This window comes from Temnothorax americanus, unplaced genomic scaffold (assembly GCF_048541705.1).
Source record: "Temnothorax americanus isolate GAGA-0224 unplaced genomic scaffold, ASM4854170v1 Scaffold49, whole genome shotgun sequence".
NCBI lineage: Eukaryota > Metazoa > Arthropoda > Insecta > Hymenoptera > Formicidae > Temnothorax > Temnothorax americanus.
In genome coordinates this window covers 880,009-905,612 of record NW_027509646.1, presented here as the reverse complement: position 1 = coordinate 905,612, position 25,604 = coordinate 880,009, and the positions used below count along the sequence as shown (strand labels likewise).

Sequence of the window (25,604 nt, the reverse complement as noted above, 5' to 3'; positions counted from 1 at the left end):
TTGCAAGGATCGAATAAACGCTATCTACTTCTAAATGTATACGATAAAATCAGAATCACTCGCGTATTTTCAATAGCCACGTCGTTGGTGTTGCAAATTTATAAATATATCTAAAAAAGAGAGCGATCATTGAAGTGTGAAAGTAAGTGAGCTTAAATAGTCAGTTCGAAGCAATGTGAAATTTAGTCTCGCATGCCTGGAGGATTTCGGTGCATCGAGCTTCCCTGGCGCTATCGAACCTACGAAAAAGTTTAGTCTAGTAAGAACCGTAGGTGCAAATGAATACAGAAATCGCATACGGAGATCGAATCTGCGATTCAAATTGAATAACTTTTCATCGGCCTTGACGACGATAATAAAACGCATTGCGATCATCATTTTTTTTACACAGCGGTTGCGTTAGTTCGATGTATGCGAGTCTTTTTACTCCGTATACGATTTCGTGCGACGAACAATGACGACGATGACGAAAGACGAGGAACGGCGTTTTAGAGAGAGAAGGGAAGCTAAATGTCTCTGTCCGTCCTCGAGAATCCGTGTTAAGGGTCTTCATCGTCTTACGTACATGTGTGTGTGTGTGTGTGTGCGGTGTACACGTGCGTTTCGAATCGAGAAGACAAAAGAGTAATTACAGACTACTACTTCTTCGCAGTACGCCAAAGACGAACGTTTCGTTTCCTCGAGAGAAGCTCGAGGTAGCTTAATATCCTACCGAACGGTTTATCTTACGTATCAGCATATTTTGCAAACTGCCTTTTTTATCGGCGATCCGTGTTTGCACCAATTCGCGAAACAGTTCGCGTACGAACGATGATCGTCGCCCATCAAAGATCGAGGATTTGTTTTGCATTATTTTTTTATTTTTATATAAAAGGAGTAAAGATTCAAGTCACACATGTGTCTGTATCCTCGATCAAGCAAGACCGCCATAATATTGAAGTTTAATCCCTCTCTCATACACTGGTCAGCCTATTCGAATTATTGAGAGAAAATCGTCGACGACACTCACATTCCTTTGTTTTTTTTTTTCGTTATGAAAAAAGGAAAGTCGAAGAATACAAATATCGTTACGCTTCACAGCTAACCACAGCATTCGGCAAATATGTTTCACTCGTTTAAAAATTACTTATATCACAATAAAACGCCGGCGCATCCTTCCGTCTCATTTCATGTTACCCAACTTGCGCATACCTCTTTCCATGGGTCACCCCCCTCCCCCCAGCGTTCATCGATATCAAGGATGCGTCTAGAGGCTCTGGCAGGTTTTGGCCTAGATCCGAGGTTTCCGGATGGTTGCGGAGACGTAAGTTCGGGATTTGCGTTCCGGGTCGCTGGTCCCCTAACGAACGCGGCCTGCCGACGCAAACCCTCGATCACAGCGCTTGTACTAGGCAAGAATCAAGGGATTCTCGACACAGTCTGAACGTAAAATTACGGTAGTTGACTCTTCGACATCAAACCTGTCTCGTCTGTCAGCGCGCGTGCATCTCGTGGCTTAGCGCGCACTCTGTAGAATTTCGTGCCACGTGGGACGTGATACCGATTTTCATGCTAGGAGAACAATGAGATTATATTTCACTTTTTGCTGTAACGAGTATCGTATGCTATTTAATATTATAATGCAACTCTACATTCTGCAATAATTAATCACTAACAATCTTACCTTCCTCGCATGACAGTACTCCTTATCGATCACTTCAGCGAGGACGCATTTCCGAGAACCGCTCGGATTCATTCCTACGTCCAGTGCGTCAACATAGTCCGAATGAAGGAAATAAAAAGTCGAAGATTCCTGATATACCGCGTAGTTGCCATGTACAGCATCCCAGACTACGAGTACCACGTCACCCGGATTGCAGCTAGTGACGGTCACAATTCCCTGTTGCACCATCTTTCCGACTTTTTCCGCGACCTTCTTATGTATGTACGAGGGAAGGGAGGGATGGAAGCATATCGATTTGGAAGATGATCGTCGACTCAGCTCTGGACTCGTGGCCGCGTCCCTTGAATTGGCGTCCGAAACCACCGCAACCGACGCATTCATTTCCTTGTCGCGGGTCTCTGACGGCATCGGGTCAATATCAAATGTCCTCTTGGTTCGCTCCTTCAGTAACTCGAGCTCCAAACGGATTTTATCTGTCATTAACGCCTCCATTTTTGCTTCGGCCGCCACTTTACTCGCGCGTATCGAATTTAGCTCGCAGGACAGCCTCTTGTTATCATTCTCGAGAGATTCAAGTCGCCTCGATAGCCGAGCCAGATCATCATCATCAGCCTCCAATCGTACTTTCTTTGATTCTGAAACCTCAACCTCATATTTTTCGGATTCCTTGAAGACATCTTCCAGACCAATTTGACCGGCATCCAACCGATCGTAGCTCAAGTCCTTGCATACTCCAGATTCTAGAGGATACATGTTATCTTCGTTTTGTTCCAAGACCGTTCGCATTGCCTTCTCCGCGGATTCTTTGTTCTCCAACCACGCCTTGTCCGCTTCAAGATTTTTCATCTACATACAAGAAAGAAAACGATGAAATAAGAAAGATAAAATATATATAATAATCAATCTGAAAATATATACAAAATAATCTAAAAAAATCTTTCTTTAACTCATCACTATAGCATAGGATATAAATATGCATGCATATGATATGTGATACAATACCTTCTCCATCAAGTTTTGCTGTATCTCTGATTTCAGTTCGAATTCTCCAATTAATCGATCTATCATGTTCTTATAATGTTTGCCCTGTTCAAACAACGCAGCTGTTCTCATTCTATACATCTCTATTTCCCTATTTTTCTCTTCGACTACTGCCTTTGCCAATATTAATTCGTTATCCAATTTCGCCATGCAATCAGCCCTTTCCTTTTCAATAGCAGTACGAACCGCCATGGCATTCTCAATTTTCATATCTTCTCTCGCTTGCGCCAGGATCGCCTCGTGATTCACGAGCTCAATAACGTCTGTCCGCTGAAAGAAATGAAGTTTATATTTTTCCATTTTTCCTCATTTTATTTTCAATAACAATGGAATAAATTGGTAAGTTACTTACTTCAATCTTCTCCAAACTAGAATCGCTGGGACTCCTTTCCATGGTAGAAGCGGTCATAAGTTTAAAGCGGCTTCGAATTGTTTCCAATTCCGTCTTATATTCTATCTGCAACTTGTCGGTCGCCTCTTTCACCATTCTTTCCTGATCAGTGCGCGCGGTGGCCAGATTCTCCTCCAGCTCTTGAATTCGTGTCTGGCATTGCGTCAATGAATTCGTTAAAGAAGTGATCTCGAGGAATCTCTCGCCATTCGTTTTCTTCACAGCCTCTTCCTTGTCAATGCGCGCTTGCTCCAGTATCCTCGAATAGTCCTCGAGTTGTTGATGTAGACGAGTCTGCAGGTTCCTCCTCTCGATCTGCTCGTCTTCCAACTTTTGACGCATCGTAGCTACCAGTCGCTCGTGTTCCGCCAGTTCGGTCTCCTTTTCCAGGAGATTACGCTTAAGCGTGCAGATCTCTTCTTCGCGACTCTGCATCAGTTTTTTGACATCAGCTATCTCGTACTCATGCTCGATCGTCAGCTCCTGCTCACGTTCTTGAAGACGTCGGTCATACTCTCGCGAGTGCAAAGACAATGCCACTCGAACGCGTTCTGTCATCTCGATGATGCCGCTCTTGTCCTCGCTAGACCGATCTCGCAGAATCGCCAATTCATTCCGAACAGAACTAAGCTCCTCGCATACGACCGTTTTCATAGTCTTCAGGATGGACCGCAACCTTTCCACTTCTTCACGCGTGTTACCGAGATTCTCCTGAAATGACGAGCACCAAAGATATTCCGATGAGTATCCCAAAATCATAATTTGTGCAACGGATTGTCCTCGACTTTGTAGTCAAGAAGAATTCGTCAAGGAGATTAGTCTTTCAAGGAAAACTCCACTCTTTTGATTAATTTTGAATCACGAATTGCGCGGAATCACGAACGCAAAATTGCAACAATTTCAATTTAGAACAAATGTCTTTACGAAAGCAATCGTGTGGACGAGTTCAATGGGCTCTGAAGGGATGTGGCTCGAGAGGGATTGGGAAACAAGTGCGACTCCAGCTATCCTGTAAAAAATCAAGATGCACGCATATATATACACGCGCGCGCGCACGTATACGCACGTGCTCAATGCACGCGCGTCTATTATCGGGTGCCACTGTATTTGTGCAAGCAGTACAGAAATCAGGGAGCGCAACAGATTCGATTCGATTAGTTCGAGCGGTTGCGGAACATAAATCAAGCAGTAATACATACCCACGTCTCACGAAATATAATTTGCATATAGTCAATTCTAATAGCTCCCTAACGAATATAAAGATAATAATAACGAAAGTACCTAAAAATCATAAAGAAGAAAAACGAATCAACTAGTACGTTTGACGAAGTACCGAGCAATACATTTGACATCTTGATGCGGAGGGGTAGTGATAGAAAAGAATAAAAAAGGCGAGAAGAAGAAAAAGAAAGAGGAAGTTGTATATTTTATAACATATTAATAATTTTAGAGATAGGTAGTGGGGCCAAAAGCGGTACTTTACGGAACGTTTACGGCTACAACTACGATAGCTGTCTGTTAGCGAGCTGTAAGTCGTCCAGTACCTGAAGAAGGAACACGATAGCCTGATGCTGACCGTCGGCGGGATGCTCGCTGAGGCTGCTCGGCAGAGATTCGTCCATGTAAAACTCGGTACCCATGAAGTCGGTAGCACCCACGCCTACAGAAGGACTGCTACCACCGCTACCGGATAGCGGATGTTGATGTTGCTGATGCTGGCCGTCGCACATGACGGAGGACCGTGGCAAGGAGGGGGGATTCGGACTCAGGGAATGTTGCTCCTCGAGCGGCAGGGCGTCGCGATAGTTCGAGAGGCCGCTTACACCACTGCGAAGCAAGCAACTGGAAGAATCGGCGACGCCGTTCTCCACGCACTCGGTCAGCGGACTTAGCTGTACCGGGCGCTCGCTCGTGGCGGATAGGCTGGGAAATTGGAAAGAGCCGGGTTCGCTTGACGTAGACGAACGCGTCGTTAAGTCCGCGACTTTCGAGTTTAGCGGGGAGACGTTAGTCGAGGTCGAGGAAGCGGGGGACACGCTTCGAGAGGCACCAACCTCCAATTGCTTCTGCCGTTTCTGTTTCGCCCCGTCGAATACGCCGGGTTTGGTCACGTCCACGCCGGCTTGACCAATCTTCTCGAATTCCTCCGTGTCGGTTTCGGATTCAAAATCGCCCCTGGAAATCGATACAACACATGTAACATTCGCAGTTTATATGATATACATTTTTACTTGCATAAGCGACAAAATACATTATCAAGAACTCACCTGTCCGACAACGGCGCTCTAGTACGCTCTTGTTCCTTTGTGGGAATATCGGTGCTCACCGATGTGGTGTCCTTCTCCTTGTTGCCATCGGTGCTGCCTTCGGTAAAGCTCTTGGATAAGAAGAATTGCGTGATACCGCTTAAATCCGGCGTAGAAATCGTAAGCGCCAAGTCCGGAAGCTGCGACCTCAACGATTCCATGTCGTCCGCGGTTAGCTATAATAAAATATTAAGAACAATTATTTGCGAATAGTAGTAATCTAATAAGTCAGCGGATCTTACCTTAGGTAACCCGTTGTCAAAGACGGAAGGTGCTTGCGTTGCGAAGGGCGGTGGCGTGTCCTCCAAACCTGGGAAGAGAGTGTTCAAAAAGTGGCCATCAAATTTGCTCTGAAACTCTCGCCTACGCGCCAACTCTTCGCTGTGAACGGTCAACAGCTGACACGCCAGATTTCTTGCCCATACGAGAAAAGCCTGCGAGAAGGTGCGCCTCCTAACAACTTCAACCACCGCGCTCATGTACATTTGCGGAGCCAAGTGGATCTGTTGGAGCACCTCCAGATGTCGTCGCAACCGCTTCAAGCTCTCGTGATATATGATTAGTTTGTTGCCCACTTCCACCATTTTGTTTTCCACGTACATGATCCACTTCAGACGATGATATATATTCACCGACAGCTCCTCCTTAGCCTTGGTGCATCTGCGGCGGATGTCGCGCAACTGGTTGTGATTTTGCAACATGACGAGCAACTGCCGGCGGTGAGAATTGCAAAGATCTGGCAAGACGCTCGCGTCGCCCAAATTGCTCGCGCGATTCTGATTCTGCAGAAAACCCTGAGCAAGCTCACCCTGTTCGTGAACGAGCCTCTTGGTCTGCACCATCAGCTGTTCAAGGGCAAACAGCCTCTCACCTAGGCCCTTGATCTCCTTCATATCCTGCTTGTTAGCATTATCGATGGCCGCGTTCACTTCCGCTTTCAAGGCCTGCATCAATCGTTCATCGAACTGCTCCAGGCCACGCGAGCATTGCTCCGCCACTTGCTCCAAGCTGCTCTGATTGTCTTTCGCCGAGATCCATCGTAGCAGACTCAGCACTTCCCCACTATCCTCCGACGCGGTTTCGGAGGTTTGACTCGGTTGATCATCCGGACTCAACAAGCCTTCGGCTTGAGCTCTCAAGGCCGGCAAAATTGGAATTTTCGCAAGAGTACCGAGATCGGCGCTAAAACTGTAATAAAATTTGCATTTGTTTCTTCACGTGTAACCTCGCTATTTAATAGTATTTAACATGCTTTTTTTTAAATAGGATAGAAAACACAAATTTTAATGTTATCTTACTTTCGATTATCAATTTAAGAATTCAGTATTTATTATCAATCAGGATATTTTATCAGACATCATTAATCAGTATTTTTGCTTATATTTGGCAAACGTTACGATAAATTTTGATGCGCATATCTTTGAATAAAATTAGTACTAACGTCATTTAATTACTCATTAGCGGTATAGCCAATAATAATTTCAAGCGGCCACATTTAAACATGATAATCAAAGCTATGATAATTAAAACGTGGATTCAATGGTAATTATATCCTATTGTAATTAAAGTAATTATTGAGAGTAGTATTACGGTATACGTTTATGATAAACTGCTATACTGGCTCGTAATTTAATGCGAAAAATTTGTTTAATATTCCGCAACGCATCTTAAGCCTATTAACCCGTACTCTCACTATTCTATTATTCAATCGTACCGCGCTTCGATCAGCATGGTAAAATCTACAAAAAAGAACCGGTTTTTACGCATTAATCGCGTCGCTGTATCGTTCAATGCAGTCCTACCAATTAAATTGTCAAACTCATAAATTATTAACTAACTTACGCAACTAACATGCAAGTAAAAGCACCATTCTATAATTCTCTGAAATTATCTCTATCTTTATTTTCATTAAATTACGTCATGGACTATAAATTTCTTACAAAAGCTAGTTCCGATATATTTGCCGATGTTAAAAGAATGTGAAAATAAAAATAGGATTCTGCAATTTTTACGCATCAATGAAATAAAACTAAAAAAAGATCGTACTTATCAAGAAGCTTCATATGTTGCTGCCTCTCGGCCAGGTACAGGACAAAGGCCTGCTGGAACTGGTCGGCTCGTGATTGAAACATATGCGTGATGTCCTCGAGATTGGCGACTACCGCGGCCCAACCCTGCTGCTGGAGATGCTGGTCGTGAACCAGCCTCTCGCAGATCCTCGTCTGCTCTCGCGCCAGGCCGCAACACTGCTGAGCCAAATGGGCACGTGCGCAAAGGGTCTGATAGGTGGCTGGCATCGCCAGCGAGGCGTCGATTTGAGTCTGCAGGTCGACATCTAATAAACAATAAATAAAAATCAAGATAAATGCTCGGTACCGCCGTTTATTGCTAGCATATTTTGACAAATTATATGAGTAATACGATAGTTACGTGATAAACGGCCCTGGAATATTTCTCTAATAATGGTAAACCTGTAGTAATGATAATAAAAAGAAAAACGTACATTACATCGACATTGTAGTATTTCTTTTGAAAATTGTGTGCGCCACGCAAATTACAGTGTAATACTGAGTGAGAAAAGACCACAGAACAACAATATATCTCTCTGTAGGAATGTGGTTCAGAGAAAGTTACATTTATCCCGTGTGCAACCTCAATTCTAACTTTAGTAAAATGGTTCTTGCATTACCTTTAGATCATCGCGCGCTACGCTTGGATGGGAATCGATGCATAATCGTTTTGTGCCTGTCAGGCGCCCGAAAGCGCAAACAACTTGGCAACTCGCGACTAAACCCGAGAATTTAATGAGACCCTATCTAGTTAGTGAAATGGAGATGCGAATGAGACACGAATGCTCTACACGAACAGTCTACACAACGAACTTGAAATTTGAATCCGTTGTAGATCGTGTTACGAGTGTCACAAAGGCAACTACATATGTAGAAAATATTCTCCTTCCACGCAAGAATAACGCTAACGCGAAATGTTAATGACGAGCTTGTCGAAATGAGACAAAAACTATGCATCGGATCGAAGATTGAACCAAGTGGCAGGTGTATAATTGACCTGCGAGGCTCGCCAGAAAGCATAATCTTGGCACGCGATGAAAATTCAAGGTCGCCGCGACACACATCGCTTCGGCACAACCTTACGTCACTCTAAATCCAAGAGACGAATTGCGTTTCAGCCACGTTCTTAATTAATTAATGCATGCGTGCGTGCGGGAATCGAGGGAAAATAGGAAGGGAAGAGTGGGAAGACGTGAGACAGAGGAAAGAAATATGACGCGGCACGTATATCGGCGCATTTTATAGACTGATATTTTCTGTATTCTATATCATGCTCGCTTAAAACGATGATAATGCATATGTGACCGGTCTCAATCTCTATAAACCGCTGTCCGAGTGACCTTACTGATTTGCAAGTGCAAAAAGTATCGTCATTATGCACGATCGAACAATCGGCGACGCAAGATGCCGCAATACCATCATATTCGAAAGTCAAATGAATAGTCGTCGGCAGATAATCGCGAAGAAGGAAGAAAAGTGTACCGGATGTATATAAGCATTATTGCTTATCGCGGCTCCTTACGCTGATGCTTGACTGTTTTAACTTGCAAAGCATGCTGTAGATGCATATAACATGTATACGGGTTAAAAAACTGTGGAATTTCTTATCAAATCTGGAAGTCACGATTTACGATAACCCCTGGCAGCAATAATTATTTCTCACACATGTATCAATTTTTATTTCATCTTTCTGCACGCGTTATGCGTTTTTATGTCGCGTTAAAAAGATTATAACTAAATTACTCAATATGCTCTTTGATCACGGAGCTGAAAGTCCCCTTGCGATTTGATTCCGTTCGCTCGCGCATCATTCATACCGAGAATCTAGACGACGTGAATCCTTTTTTTTTTACCGCGGGACGCGTACATAAATGCGCACGATTATGTAGATACGAATTTGTACGTGCAACTTTACAATGGACGTTTTATTTCTGTTTCTCGTGAGTGTAAAAATTCAGCAATTACATTTAAACATAATAGCACATTTTTCCCCTCATTTTCCGACCGGAGTATTATGCCGAAATGTGCATTGCTGTTATCTCGTATTTCTTTACGTAACATAACAAATCGATAATCTGAGTAGAATCTTGAGCGAAACTTCTCGCAAACGAGAATGGCGCGTACAAAAACATATTTTTCTTCGCTATAATCTACTTCGGAGTATACATGATCGACTGCACGCCATTCCTTGTCGAGACGTTCCTTCAACTTTCACGAAGGAGATAATTGAGTCGCGAGAGATTATTCGCGACAATAAACATTATTGTGAAAAAAAGCACGGAGAAGCCTGAAATATAACGTGGCGTAAATCATTGCCGGTTGTTGAACCAACGATCTTCATCATTTTATGTATGGAAGATTTTTCTTACGCTGAAAGTTTCTCTCCCCCCTCCCTCTCCCCTCTCTTTCTCTCTCCCTATTTTTCTCCTGCTGAAGATACCATTATACAACAAAGAAAGAATATGAGAATTCCGAGTCTGAGACACCGACAAAAATGTGATAAAGCAGCAACATAAGGTATTTACGTCTATAGGTCTGTTGCAGGTATACCGTATACGTCATTTCATCGATCGTATCTTTTATATAGAACGTGCCTGAACGAAAGTTTGCGTGTATAACGCGCGTGTAAGTTCCAAGGGTTGTGGAAACCTGCGTTACGCTGAGACGCAGCTTCGCGACGACTTATGTTTATTACGCGGGGGTGGGGGACTTGCCGAGGTAGAGAATGATTCCGATTCGGTCGACTCCACCGGTTTTTCCAACCGGTAGATTCGAATGCCAGACTGGAATCTAATTCCGCCTAATTGTAAATAGCGGAATAATTGCTTATTCGCGATCTCGGAAGAGTTATTAAAGAGTACATCCCGTGCGTCTATAATCCGCGCTTGTTATCGCGGCAGAGTCGATGCATGCGGTATCGGAGACTATCAACCAAGTCCGCGACCTCGTTCGCACGGTAATTGCACGCGCGGCGCGGACGGGCCAAAAAATAAAAATCGGACGCGATGGCTCGTGACGAGAAGCAATAAACGCCGGTATAATTGAAGCGCGGAGAAATCGTGCTAAAGACGCATTTAGATAGTCGACGTCGTAGTTTCGGGAAGTCCGACGTCTTCTGATGACATCCTGTTGTTGAAAAGCTGTTTTCGAAAAATGCTAATGCACAAGTCGAATAAAAGCAACGATATTTATGTCTTGTTTATGCCTAGACGCGCCTAAAGTCACATTAAACGCGTCTATCGCGTTCTCCTTTCAACAATATCCATTGTCGATACTTAAAGGGGTGCCGGGCGCGCTTATGGCACTCCAAGCGTTTCAGCAGGAAGCACTCGAATCGAGTCTTAGTAAACGACGAGTCCGTGAAATAGACTGAGTGCGTAGCACTTTCGAGGAAACGAAATATATATTAATGTCGTTCCACTTTCTCACCAGTATAATTGTTTCTTCGTTTTACGAAAAGCTTAACGGTACAACGGATTACAACATCATCACACAAAACGAAACAACGTTCTTACATAGCGCTATAGCAGCTGTTTTTCTTCCTCTCTCATCGTTTGATATCTTTTTAATTGAATCAGCTTCGTCGCTCGATTCACGACCGATGCTGATCCGAATGACTCGCGCGCTTCGCGGAATCTCGAAAGAGTCGCCATTAAAGTACGAAACAAAGCCATTGGCGAGGCTCGGCCTCGTTCACACGATAATTGCAGGCTAGGCTCTGGCCGAGCGATACACGGAAAATCGCATGGTTGCACCGCTCGCGCGCGCCGGTCGTTGCCGGGTTCCCGCGAATAAAACAACCGCCGTGATGCCGCGAACCGTGTACCACCCCCCAAGTGTGAGTGTTTGCCAGCAACAAGAAAGTGCATTTCCATTCTAATCTCCTCGGAAAGTTCTACCGAACCGATCTTTAACTTTCACCCGCGCTCCACCGTGGCAAGAAGGATGTATTAATTTTCTTTCGTATCGAGTTTTTCCTTAATTAAGACGGTATTACAAAGATAAATCGGACTGTGAAACACGATGGTCATATAAAAACGCAAATAAATCTGAATGTAAATTAAAAACAAAGAGAGAGATATATAAAGAGAAAATAGAAAAAAAATAAGTATAAAGATATATCGAATTGTCTGATAAAGCCAATTTTTCCTTAGCGAGAATATAAAAATTCTTTTATCTACTTACGCGCGGGAAAGATTTTTTTTTTATCATTTATAACATTCAATTTTGCAAATTTTGAAAAGCTATTATTACATTTAAAGTTGCAGGACGATCTACATAAAATAATCTACTGATCGCGGTTGTGTTACTTGCACGTCTCGCATCATAAACTGCTCCAGCCGAGCAGTTAGTAGAGCTGGCCGCAAGGCACACACAAGTATGCTTATCAAACTACATAATATAATGATTATACCACGCGATCCGGAGACATCAAAGGACTTGCCGCGACGTTACGCGGAAAGCCTTGCCGATCGCGTAGGCCGATCTGTCGCGATACGCGGGAAAAAAATATGAACTACTAAAGTAAGTACTACGGTCTACAATATAGCACGTTGCACACGCACACTGTCATGCAGAAATGATTACGACACGCGGTCGTACACATGGAAATAGCAGATACTCGTTACGAGTATGCATTTATCATACGAGTGCACCAAGTTGTTTTCGCGATAACTATACTGCCGCGCGATCGAGTAATCGAATTGCGATCATCTTCCAAAAAATAGCGTACATTCTAGCCGCGCACACAGATCGTGACGCGTAACGAGATATTTGATTTACATAAAATGCGTTATTATTGTTATATACAATAATAACGGATAAATTCGCGTTATTATTATATATAACAATAATAACGCAAATAAAAATTTTCTAGGATGATGGTTGGGCAAAAATTTTATTTTACGGGTTCGATCGGGTTCAATCTATACACGTTACAAAAGATATATGTTAGCTTCGCACACAGTATCTATTATTTTGTAAGATTACATTTCGGAATTATAAATGAGTAGAGCAGTTATTACGAGAAAAGCCCGGCAGCGATGTGCGCGCGAGTATTAAATATTTATTCGCAATTATAGCTCGTGCAATTTGAAAGTATAAATCTGTTGACCAACGCTAACGTCAGTACAATATCAGAGATATATATGTATAGGAATAAGGAAAATGACGTTAGCCTGCGCTGCCTGCGTGACTTTTGTGCCTGTGATCGTATTCACGTGCTAGATTCGTGAAACATAACTATATATATGTTATCACAAAAGAATAGCTTGTATATGATATACGGCGATCATATGAAATTGAAGTCGTAAATGCAAATCATTAAGCAACAGACACTTGCAGTGATCAGCGACACCAAGATTCCTACGTGTCATCTCATTAATCTTACTTTGAACGGGACACACGTATGACTTCTCGTGACACGTGCGGTTATCTCGCAACGATGTTAAAGTTCCGATAAGCCGACGCTTTCAATTGCACGTATGTTTACCTACCGGAGTGCTCTCGTCGCTTTAGCAAATGGCCTGGCGCAATATGTCGCCACTTTTACTATAGTAATTGTACAGAATAATCTAAAAAAAAAGACTTGAAAGATGTAGATGCACATAATGTTAAACAGACGCATAATTAAAAAAGCAGGCACATAATTAAAAACAGACAAAAAATAGACATGTCTATAGCCTAGATGTGGAACAGTGACCCCTTTAACGGAGATTAATGGACGATATTTGTTTTATTCTGCTTTCATTCGTGGAAACCAGTAGTCGAAACCAAAAATATACGACACGTCGTGACGCACACGTCGACTTGCACATATATGTCTCGTCGACAGATCCCCGCGGCGCGCTTAACGTTACCAACGTTATCAGTACCCTATTTAGAAATGTTTACAACTAGGACAAAGTTATCTACTTTTATATGGCTTTAAACTCTTCGGTATTTTTTTTTCCGGTCACCCTGTATACGAGAGCCTCGATAAGATGCAGCAGTAATATATTTATGCGCGCGCGTGCGCGCATTCACACATCCGAGGTAACGTTGTTGTGCCGTACTCGATGCAGCAATGTACGCGATTACGGTAATCCCCGTGTGTGCACATGCGACCGAGTTCGTACACGCGCACGCTGTATTATTGCTTTCCGCGGTTCTGTCCGAGGTCTCGCCGCGCCGGAGGTTTCCATCGACCGCCTCTCGACCAAGCGTCAGACCAACGCGAGAACGTTTTCCCGACGTGTTTCGTGCTTTATTGCTTCGACCAATTCCCTGACATTACCTTAACAATTTTGCTTTTAAGTCTGCACGCGATTCCTTCGCAACATTACAACGATACTTTAATGCATAAGCGATTTAAGTTATCGATTACTGCGTTATTATTTTAATTTAACAAGATATAAAATATATAAAATATCACAACTCAATCGTACCCTTCTGATGCTCCCCATCAGAAAGTTAAATTTCTCGCAATTGCGAAATGCTGAATGCTACAAATCAATCCTCTGCTAATTTCCAACTTGAAATTTTGCGTTCTGCTCCAAACACAAGGTTTAATTACCGCGAAAAGTAAAATTTGTTTCTGTATCGTTGAGTCAAAAATCGTGAAAACAAAATTTTTTCAAACATAATGTAAGACATACATGTGCTCTATTCATGCTGTGGAATACCTATTAAAATAACACTAGATGAAATAATTTTTCAATTTATAGATTATTATAATTTTGAAAATACAGGACAGCATTGTTGCAAGGAAATACATAATAATATATTTGTGTCGTTATCTTTGTCTCGTTTAGAACATTTCTCTGAAAGCCAGGAATGAAAAACCACCCCGTGTGGTAACCTAACGAACCCCTAGTTACGGTATCGACTTTATACGCACATATACTTGGCACACGCGCGTATACAGTAGAGCGAAAACGTAATAGCCTATGCATGGGCCACGGTGACCCGGCGCAACTGTTCTCGGGCTTAACTTCGGTCTCAGGACGGAAGATCTAACGGTTAGAGTAGATTTTGTAAACTGACTGCGAATTGTCCTCGTTTCAAACCATAAGAATGGAGATGAAATACGTTGAAGTCCGTCGTCGATACTCACATGGGAAATCGCTCGCTTGCTTTCAAACGCGGTTACCGCGAGTTTTATGCAATGTTGCGAAATTTTCTGTATCGCGTGATTTGTACCAGTAGATCGTCGACTCCGAATGTAAAGCTATCGTTACTGTTTTCGGCTCGGTGCAAATGTATCTCCTTGCAACGCGATAGCGGATGTAATTTTTTGCAATGCCACGATATTACGTATCGCAAACGAGACTACGTGCCGTATGGTTATTAAAAGAGGAAGACTTATCGCGCGCGCGCGCGCGCGCGCGTCACAGGCAGATAATTAGAATGCATGTATATTTAGGTACGTATATTTATGGATACGAGGGAAATAAGTGCTCCAATAAGGTTTCTACGTGCGACAACATAAACGCGCAAAAGATAGACGCAAGATATATTGATCGATGTATCGATTATATCGTTACCGTTGTGACACTATGTGTGATCCCTAATTATAAATATCTTATGATTCAACTCATAGTTAAATATTACATATCGTTACTTGTTTCTTGTCGACTGTTCGTTTGGTCTAATATTATCCGATCCTGCAGATTAATGAGAATATTTTCTCTCGATCCAGAAATAATTGATATAAGGAAACACGAAGAGAAAGAGACCTGTGCCGTTTTGCCTGTGATAAAATTTTTATAAAGGTCAATCTCTGGAGAATCGAAGATCACAAGTCGAAGATGGAATCATGAAATATCGCGTAATGCCAAAGATATCATCTTACGGCAAATGCAATTTCGCTCGCGTCTCGTGTCCGCGAGATTCAGTTGACCGCGAAGTCGGAGCCAATAACTGATAGAAAATTATTAAATTTAATGGCAAAGCCAACGCTCGGATCACTTAAATCCGATCGCTTCAAATCGACATTCTAATTCTTACTATTAGAACTAGCAAAAGATAAAAAAGTAAGTTAAACCGAGATTAATCTATATTGATAAAAATTGACATAAGAGGTTCACCAGATATCAATGTTGGATAATCGCGCGACACTGAAAGTACAAACGGACAAGGTATAAAAGTGTCTTCTTCGTTTCAAGCAAGAATCAATCATTCATCGTTGAAGAAATAACGCTGCGATATGTTTAGCGTTGAATTGCTGTATTATCCCGTACTATCTCGTCAAGTTTCGTGTTTCTCGCGATCAATGATGGAGGCCTCTCTGATTCCCAGTCAGCTGACAATTCCAACGTCATCTCGATGTCTTCGATTCCCGATAAACGGTTCCGTCCTATCCGCTCCAAAACAATGACCAATTCAATGTCGCCCGAGCTTAATTTAATCCTGATCGAAGTTGAGCATCCCGAGATATAATACATTTCGATAAATTGTCAACGACTCGGAGTTCCTTTAGTGGAAGCGAACATAACGACCTACTATTATTTAATACGCGCGTGTTCGTTCGAGGTTCATAACGTTGACAGTCCAGAGCAGCAATGATAGAAGCTCGGACTTTCCATTCGCTCGTTCCGTAAGCCTCGTGTGGACTCGTAAATGTCCATTCCTTGAGTTACCTTCGCCTGTATACGCGCCGTAATTCAATTGACCGTAGAAATACGTCTGCCATAATTCAACGAATGTCTCAACGCGTATGTCTCCGCTTCTCGTCTATCGAGAGAAGCGACTGCACTTGAAGCCTGCTCCTAAGTACGTCGCACGAAAAACCTCCGTGTGATCGACAGAGTTTAAAGCTGCCTCGCCGCGACTTCGGGAAGCACCGATCGACTATTTTTGTGACTCCACGGAAAAGCGTCACGCCGCGCGCTGAGTGGCCTAGTTTCGCGTTATATGCAACGGGAACTTGATGCTCTCGATGTCACGTCGCCGAGATCTATGCAACTGCTCGCGCCGCGCGCGCACGCCAACGGAGAACCAGATGGTTATCCCGTGGATAACAGAATCAGGTCGAACGGTTGATCACGAGCCTCGTTAACGACGCGGTCGAAGTCTCACGACGTCGACGTCTATGACCCGGCAAAGTTTACGCGACAACATGAAGATTTTAATCGATGCATAACGCGCCCGTTGCCGTTCTACATTCTGATGCCAATTAGCGGCCTAACGGCGTCCCGGATAAATAATCCGTACCTCCCATTATCTCGTACTCGTGTGCTGGATCATCGTGCTGGACATGACATGTTAGCACGAGAAAACATATGCCCGATGGTGTAATTAACTGGAATAAATCTAGCACCTTTTGCATAATTATCGCACCAATGGTCGTTATAACAGAGAAAGAAACACAGATTTATCGAAGGAAATACAAAAAAAAATTATAATCAGCAAAATGTACATTTATTACTTGCGTTAAATATTAGTATCTGTGAAAAAAATGGATTTAATAAAAATTGTATGGTTTCAAGAGAGACTTTTTACGCCTAATGAAACAACATTCGAAATATAAAGATCGTCTCTTTAATTTTATGAAATATTTCTTTACATAATTCTTATCGGTATAATTTATATGCAGAAAGTTGTGCTGATTTAGATCCTCGGAAAAGTCGTGCCTTCGTATGCTAGTTCGATCGCTAGATCGCTCGCGTTAGATCGATGGTGGCGTATTGGTTTCACGATGGGTGTGATTTGGGGTCGTATCACGAACGGTCTAGAAACACGACTCACCACAAGAAGTATGCGCGCTGTTAAATCATAGCTCGCACCTCGATCGCGCACGATATCGAGGAGAAAGAGAGAACGGGCGCGGTAATGAAGCGAGTCGACACGCGGCAATCTAACGGGACAAAACAAAGAAGAGAGTGACTAAAAGAAAGTATAAAATAGGACAACGCGCGTATCACCGAGCCTAATTAAACTCTCGGGAATTAAGAGTAACGGGATGAGAGCAGAAACGCATTTCTGTTGAAAAAGAGCATCGCGCGTTGTTTCCTTAATCTTCTTCATCACGAGATGCAAAAATATAAAGATATATATGACGTATATCAAAATATAATATTCTTGGAAATATAATGTTCCTATAAACATCAAGTCGGTGACGATTATTTCGACGCATATATTACTCTCCCGCTTCTTTCCTTTCCAAGAAAAACAATAACAATAAAGATCTTATTGATTGTTCTTCCGAAACGACTCTCTATGCTAATAAACCGCGCGATGTGACGGATTCTCGACATCTTCGGTTTTGCGTTGGTCAAAATTAATCACTCACACTCGCAATGCTGACAGAATTATAAACCGTGAGAACCTAATGATACGCTATCGGGCATTTCAAATGAGTTGACGAAATTATCGCGCTACAGAAAAAACCGGTTCATCCCGAGATACACGCTGGTGTAAATATTGCCGCACGTACAAGTGTGTTTACAATTGATATTAATTAATTAGCAAAAACACGGATCATTTAAATACACGTCATCCGCAACAATATTTTTCTTCCGTCACGTTTCGTATAAAACCGATATTGGTGCTAATATTTTTCTTGTTAAAAAAAAAGCATATTTTGCTTGCGAGAAAATATCTTTCCGATTAATATAATCGGTATTAACGTATAATTACGCAAATTGGCGTGCTATTAATCATCGTCTATATTTCATACGATAAGATTCGCGGGTGAAGAAAAAGAAGTTTATATAGTTACTCACCGGAACCGTAATCTATACTCGGCGTGGGCGGAAGGCTACTCTCAATGGCGGCCTTGCTGAACAGATAGATCGGATTCGTGTCGGTTCCAGCCGAGTAGGAGCACACGCGTGCATGTGGTTCCAAGCACTCGCCTCCGCTCATGAGCAGCACCTGATGCGCCGCTACCACACCACATTCCCTCTCGATCGCCTCCATCAGCTGACTGACACTGCACAGAAAAGTCAATTACGCATGAACGATCGGTGACTGGAGCTTACGCTTAGACGTTATAGAACAGAGATTATCTTCGCGTTCGAAAACTTTTCCTCCAACTCTTTTCTTGGAACTTTATCCCCCCCCCTTCGTGATTCTTAGAATAACAAACAATTATATCGATACTTGAACATATTTCTGTTATTAACAATGATTATGACAATATGTAGCAGAAATTTCAAGATAGAAGCTTTTAGATTTTCAAATACATCGTGTCTAAAAAAAATATTAAAATAATTGAGATATATATAATGTATGTAGATTATACATAGATTAAGTAATGTTTGTGCAGTTAGATGAAAATATTAAACATCGAGTATCTTTTCTCGATCCTCCTGCACGTTGAAACTGGGAAAGTCTTTTCCGCTTCAGTAAATCAAGGGCGATATCACGCCTTTAGGCAAGAAGCGCTGTTCGGTTGAAAGACGGTTAGGCTGATTACGACCTGATTTCCGTAAAGAGCTCGTACCGCGATCGTAATTGCCGGATGGTGCGTTTCCATCGCCGGATGCGACGCAAGAGTGAAGAAATAACGAGGATAAAAAGACGATCGGACGCGTATTGTGAATGCTTTAACCACGCTACGCCACGCAAGATAGATGCGCTCGTGTTAAGGACAATCGCGGGGCCTCGCTCGCGGTACCCTGACTGACGCAACGCGCGATGGAGAAGTGCCATTAAGGACGTTCTCTCGTCCTTATATACTAGAGAAAATCGATTTTCTTAGGATTTTCTTGAAACTGTGAATATACGTTAATTTAGATGTGATTTATGCGCGGTATAAATTTCAGTACCTCTTCCGGTATAAAAAATAAAGATACTGAGCCTCAAAAAGTTTAAAAAAAATTTTTAAATTTAATTTTTTTTTAATTTTGGCATTATTTCCTTACAGAACTCGACGAGAGGAGCAACTTTGGTCCTCTTGGCCAACCTCGTATCTCTTACCGTTTGGCCTGGAAAATTTTTCATTAGTAAAAGTTGAAACTTTGAGGCTCAGTATCTTGATTTTTTATACCGGAAGAGGTACTGAAATTTATACCACGCATAAAGCACACCTAAATTAACGTATATTCGCAGTTTCAAGAAAATCCTAAGAAAATCGATTTTCTCTAGTATAAGGACGAGAGAACGTCCTTAATTTTCAAAACCGATGGGCAATACCTATTTGCAGCACAGTGGCAGTGCACGTGCCTCGAAAATCTGCGTGCGAGTAATTAAACTGCCACCACCACCACTCTGTCAATCACGTACTGCACGTGCAGCTCGAGTGCATTAAAAAAGGAAAAAAAGAAGAGGTAAAAAACGTAATCGCATAGCGTGTGAAGCGTTGCGTAATCGCGCGTAACGTTAAGCTCTTAAGTGTTATCTATACCGCGACTGTTTTTAATTTTCGACATTTAACATTCCTTTTTTTTTCGTCCTTATACAACTAGATCGTTTCGCTCGCGATCGTTTTAAAACCGTGTCTCGTAATATCGCGATCGATATATGAGTTCTTCTTACTTTACGACGTTTTAAAAAAAAGTCTTAAAGACTCGGCTCGTGCGGAATGCAGCGGTCATAAATGACGTTTAAAAGGAATCGGAGCGGTACGTCGGGCATCGTTAACACTCTGCGCAAGGTTAAATAACGGATAAGGAGTGCTCTTACTTCGAGGAGCGAGGAGAAGACGCGAGGAGATGCACGGCGCATTAATTATAGGAGAACGACGTGCTTGCAGTTACGTGCTCGCCGACGTTAATAAAATTGTCGCTATGATTATTCCGCTCGCGAATACGAGGACAAATTGACCGCCTTTCACGGCGGGTTTGTTGCGGCAAAGAAGATTGACGTCTCCGGTGTCGTTTGTTACGCAATCTGCGCTCAATTTTCGTTTTCTCGGCGAAAATTGAATTGGCCGAGGTGTCGAGCGCGCGGCGAGTGATCAAACATCTCGGATTTACGCTAGCGCGGCCGATCGAGAAAACGTAGTACCGAGCCACCGAGCACCGAGCGCGGAATTATCGCCAGTCACTCGTGGCTGACGCTATACACAGCTGGCTACAGCTGACTACGAGCACGTTCAACCGCGCGCCTCGCCGCGTCCCGAGACTGCGTGTCGTCGATGGTTACGCACGTCACGTTACGGCGCGACGCGGCTCGTATTTCACTCGCGCGCACGCGACAACGCTCGTCGTTGCGATTTCTTCAAGGCGTCAGCTTCTTCGCGAGCGAGCGAGCGAGCGAGCGAAAGAGGACGGAAAAACGGAGAAGAGAAAACTCTTCTTTTATTTGAATCAGCGGTTATGCATTTATTTGCGTGTTTATAGTTGTTACAGCGAATCTGAATGACGCGCACGACTCGTTGAAGATCGTCCAAACTCGAAGGAGCGCGATATATTTTTAGTCATTCAACTTTCAAAGTCACCTTTCTCAGAAACGAGGCCTTGTTTGAAAAAAAGATTTTCTTCCGAAGAAGAGAGCAAGACACGTTTGATCAATTAAACGACTGTTATAGCAGAAACGTATTATTAATTACCGCTACAAGGTAATCAAAGAGGAATTTTTATTAACATATTTTAATTGTACGTGCAAAGCGTTGAAATAATTTAAAGTGGCTGAACGAAACTTCAATGTTTACGATGATTGCGACGGCCGCATATTATACTTCACATGAGTTTTCGCGCAGAATGTTTTGCGGGAAGAATACGAACAAGAGCGAATGCGCTTTGCATCGACTCACGCTGAACGCAAAGTTGGCTCGCGTGATTTTCATTCGCGCGACGCGCAGATAGCGCTTATCGACTAAGGTAAGTAAACAAAGCGAAGGTAACCAAGCGAGATACGAGCGGTAGCCAGCGTTTTTGCAGATCCCACTGTTATTACGGATCATCTAGCTCAGCGTTTAATCGCGACGCTACGGCTAGACCGTGCGACATTATTTACTCGTTCTCGCTTGAACCGCGCACCCGCGATTACTAGACAGACACACAGAGAATAAAAGCAAATCGAGACGGAGACGGACGCCCTCGCGAATTGACCACAGATCGTTAATTGCTGGCGACGCGAACGGGGCCGATGACCGCTGTCTTAATTTACCGATGCAAACGAGCGCTCCGATGTAGATAGAGGGATGGTAGAGCAAGGGGAAAAAATCGTAATATGAGACAAAACACGGAGGGGGGGGTTTATCGTAATGAATAATAATCCGAAAGTTACGACGCGTCAATTTTAGATTACAGAGGTTGCATCGCGCTCCGATTACGCAATCGCTCTCGTTCGTCGTCAAACGTCGTCGATAATTTTTTGCTCAATTGACACTCCGACGTCACGTCACTCGAATATGAGGAGAGCCTTGTAATCCGCCGCTTCCCTTAGAACGCTGCGCATTAAGAGCTTGCGGCCGAGCTCGTTATTCGACGCGATTCGGCGCACGCGTTACGCGCGCACAATGTAGAACGCGCCGCGAGCCAAATGATATATTTTCAGTGCGCGCGTCAGAGCCACGCGCCACGCGTGTGTTTCTCGAAAGCGCATAATCGCCTCCACGACGAGACGTAGAACGGGCTACCGATGCCGCGATGCATTCGCTTCACCGATACGATGTCTCTATCCGCAACCGAAGGTCGTTTATCAGTTTATCACACGCCCACACGGTAAACCGATGCGTAAAAATTATAATTCCCCCGCCCAGCGTCGATCTTCATCGTCGCCCGACGTGGACAAATGACGGTAATAAATGGGATAAACTTTTTTTTACCAAGGAGACTGTTTTCTGACGGTTCTCTCTTGAAAATAAACGTAAATGATCGTCGTCAATCAGTTACCGCGTCCACGTCAATAAATAATTGCACGCCGCGCAAAGTATTTTAATTTTTTAACCGCGGCGTATAGTACGTTAAAAGGCTCCTCTTAAATTATCGACGGAATAAGAACGCAAAACAGGACCTTGCGCAAGATAACGCACGTTAATGTAAATACTTTATATTCTTCCGCATTAATTTGCATGAAATAACGATTTTATAATTAACGGTAAGAAGCTCCGACTGATTAAAATGTGAGTCGCTTCTACTCCTGGAAATATCTCGATTCTCGTTGGATATACGAAGTCCTCTACACAACCTGCAATTATATTATTTTAATAATAAATGTTTCGAGTTGTATTACATATTATCGCGAAGTTAAAATATCGAAGTTTCCGCGTTAAAAATATATTCGAGAAACTGCGAAATGCGGAGTAATTCTAGCAAGTTGTAGAGGAAATATTTCTCTCAATAATTAAAACGGCATGCAGAGCAAAAAGAGGAAGGATGTAACGAGATTCAACTTTCTATGACATTACTTTTTTCACAAGCTTTTTACAATGTATTTTACAATATTTCACATTTCACATCAGAAAGTGTACCAAGATAGAATATGAAATATCTCGCGAGATATTTGCTTTTCAATGATCTTTCCTAGGGTCGATTTTTGCAACAATATACATATATACTTAAATTTAAAAGAAAGCAGGTACGTCGTTTCTTCATCTTCAAGGCCAGTTCTACAATGAGTCGAATACGACGTATCGTAGAACCAATTTAAGAGATTCATCTGTAAACTGTTCGCGGCTAAACGTTTGGAGGGAAGCTGGGAGGATGAGTCCGCTCGACCAAAGCGGTCGGAATATCGAAAGAGCGGCGCTCGTTTGCATCATGCGCGCGCGTGTCATCAGCTTGGCCGAGTTTGCCGTTGGGTCAAACTCGTGCGCGCCCATGCGCGCCACGAGCCAACCCACACCCACGTGCGTCGCGCTGCGCCGCGTCGCGTTGCGTCGATTTCGTCGCGCGTATAGGTATTATTTTCGGCGCGAATCCGCGACGCAACGCGGAAGAGTCTCCGTCGGTCGCCGCGATTTTTCTGAAAGCTCCTCTCCGCGAGGCGCGAGGCGTGAGGCGTGAACTGGGTAGGTACGGTAAGTACGACGCGAATCCGCGTCTCTCGCCCACGTCCGTCGCCCGGAGGCGGCTCACTTTTGCAATTCGTTAGCCTTCGGCGCGGCGGCCTGTTAGAGAATCGCTAAATGCCGCGCGATTATTATTTATTATTGCCGCTATTATTATCGCAACCGGAATGCCATCGCGACGCGAGGCGATTGTGACCCCTTACGTAATTCGAGAGCAAATACGAGATGTGTTCCGCGCCGTTTAATAGGAGCCAAATATTATTTAACGGGTGGAACACAACGTTGTAGCGTATCTTACCTTTGCAGTGCCAGCTTGATGTCGAAGGTGACGGTGGTGCCGGTATCGACGTGGAAGATGAAGAGCATGTTGCGTCTCGTGGATAGGCGCCTTTATGGCGACACAACGACAAGAGGAGAAACCGCTGGAATAGTGGCCCAAGTAGTATCACCCCCGTCGCGGATTCCTCTCTCCACCGCGGGGCGCGGGCTCCGTCAGCAGTAGGATTGGCCCTCGGCTCGGACGGTTCCCTTTAGTCAGCTCGATCGGGGCCGTACCCCACGTTCTCGATCGTTCGCGAGGACGGCCCCCTCGTGACTATGCCGCATCGATCAACGCCGCGATCCTCGCCGTCGATCCCGGGACAAAGCCTCTGAGAATCGCGCCGCGTCGCAGAGTATCATCCAGGTATCTCTCTCGCGCGCGCGCGCGCGCGAGACCCGGATCGCTCGGAAGTGGCCTCGGAGAGGGATCCTCGATTCCCGATCGTTTCCTTCGTTCCTCGGGGCCCGCCGACGCGCCGGGACGTCGCGTCGTCTCTCTCGTACCTCGTACCTTATGTCGCAACCTCCCCGCTCCCAAAGCCGATGCAGTTCCCCGACGGTTCACGCGCGTCCAGGATGACGGGATTCGAACGCTCGACCGTCACAATCGCAGTCCGTCGGAACCGCGCGCGCGGCACTCTTCGGGACCTCGATCCCAGATCCCTTCGTCGCGCTCACCACCGCTATTCCCTCCCCGCGGAGCGTCCGATCGCTAAAATCGATTCGGTTTCTACACCCTCGATGCGTCGCGCTACGTCAGACTCGACGAAAATCCGTCTGGCAACGCGAAGGGTCGGCGATCGATTCGGAGCAACGGGGGCCGCTGTCGAGGAACGCCTCGTCGAGGGCGAACGCGCTTGCTCCCGCCTCCCGGGGGAGATCTCTTCCGGGTCCCCGACTACGAGGCGAGAGTGGGCCGGAGGGCACGGACGATTCGCGCTGGCGCGCCCGCGCCGGAGATAAAAGCCAACGCGCTCGTCGTCGCGAGCGTAGCTGCCCGAGCTGCGGTCGCGTCGGATCAGCTGCTCGGCAAAACAAAGCACTCGCGCGCCGCGTTACGCCACCACCGCGCTCTCTCGTTCGTTCGCTTCTCGATTCGAGCGACACCGTCGTTCAACGGCGACGGCCGCGGCGAGAAAGCGAGATCCGTGTCCCGTTTCGTTTCGTCCCTGGCTACCTCCTGGGGGAATCCGACCGACTCGTCCGGGGAGACGACACCGTCGGTCGTCTCGCGTGAAGAGGGCCGACGAAAAGGGAGAACGCTGAACCAGCCGCGCGACACAAAACGCAAACAATGCTGCGTCGTGCGCGTTGCCGCTGTCAGTCTATGCGCAGAGTCGCTCGCGTCGAACAAAGAGACTCCGCTCCGCTTTCCCCGCTGCTTTTCCACGGCGACGCCGCTCGCCTCCTCGTCGACGGCTGTAGAATATCGGGAATGTTCCGCGTCGGTGCGACTCGCGACGGCGATGGCTCGGCTTGGACAGCGACCGAGAAACGCGCGTCGCGTCGGTCGGGGATCTCGCCTGGATATAACTGGATGGAGGGGAAAGGGGGGAGGACGACGGGCGGACCTGCTCCGCGCTGTCCCGTTCCGCGTATCGTACTGACGCGGAGCGTCGCCAGCTGTTTACCTACTGCCGAGTGCCGCGGCCGCCGCGCCGCCGCGCCGAGCGCCGAGCACGGCGGACAGAACGTCCGTGGCGCGGCGGTGGGGGGAGAAGTGACTCCAGTCGCCGCCGTCGCGCGACCCGCGGAGCTGGCGTCGCGCGGCGCGGCCGCCGGCCACCGACGGACATGATTCCGAGCCCGAGCTCCCCGACTCCCACTCCCGGATCCCGGACCTATCCAGAATTATCGCGCTTTAAAGAATTAGAACTATTCATCTTCTCAACCTAATCGGTAAATAACAGAAGGAAAAAAAAACATCCATATT

The 25,604-nt window shown here is 44.8% G+C and overlaps 1 protein-coding gene across 2 annotated transcripts; it reads right to left on the bottom strand.

The window, feature by feature from the left end:
- Positions 1-12: 12 nt before the first annotated feature.
- Positions 13-25,317, bottom strand: Atg17 (autophagy-related 17). 2 transcript variants are annotated; one of them, XM_077417466.1, is made up of 10 exons: positions 23,649-25,317; positions 18,174-18,382; positions 7,448-7,736; positions 5,644-6,589; positions 5,363-5,577; positions 4,640-5,270; positions 3,057-3,806; positions 2,666-2,974; positions 1,664-2,509; positions 13-1,551 (listed from the first exon to the last, which is right to left on the bottom strand). In XM_077417466.1, exons 1-10 carry the CDS (start codon positions 23,714-23,716, stop codon positions 1,432-1,434), a joined length of 4,383 nt encoding a protein of 1,460 aa, XP_077273592.1. In that variant the 5' UTR covers positions 23,717-25,317; the 3' UTR covers positions 13-1,431. The 2 variants fall into 2 exon arrangements, with proteins under 2 accessions (XP_077273592.1, XP_077273593.1); XM_077417467.1 differs by having other exon boundaries at positions 5,150-5,270; positions 23,649-25,315.
- Between the last annotated feature and the right edge of the window lie 287 nt (positions 25,318-25,604).

Bases quoted from the DNA above. Each gene is read 5' to 3' on its own strand.
- Atg17 (XM_077417466.1), bottom strand. From the start codon at position 23,716: ATGCTCTTCATCTTCCACGTCGATACCGGCACCACCGTCACCTTCGAC. The intron at 6,590-7,447 runs GTACGATCTTTT...ATTTTATTACAG, and splicing joins CATATGAAGCTTCTTGATAA to TTTTAGCGCCGATCTCGGTA. The intron at 5,578-5,643 runs GTAAGATCCGCT...ATTTTATTATAG, and splicing joins TTGACAACGGGTTACCTAAG to CTAACCGCGGACGACATGGA.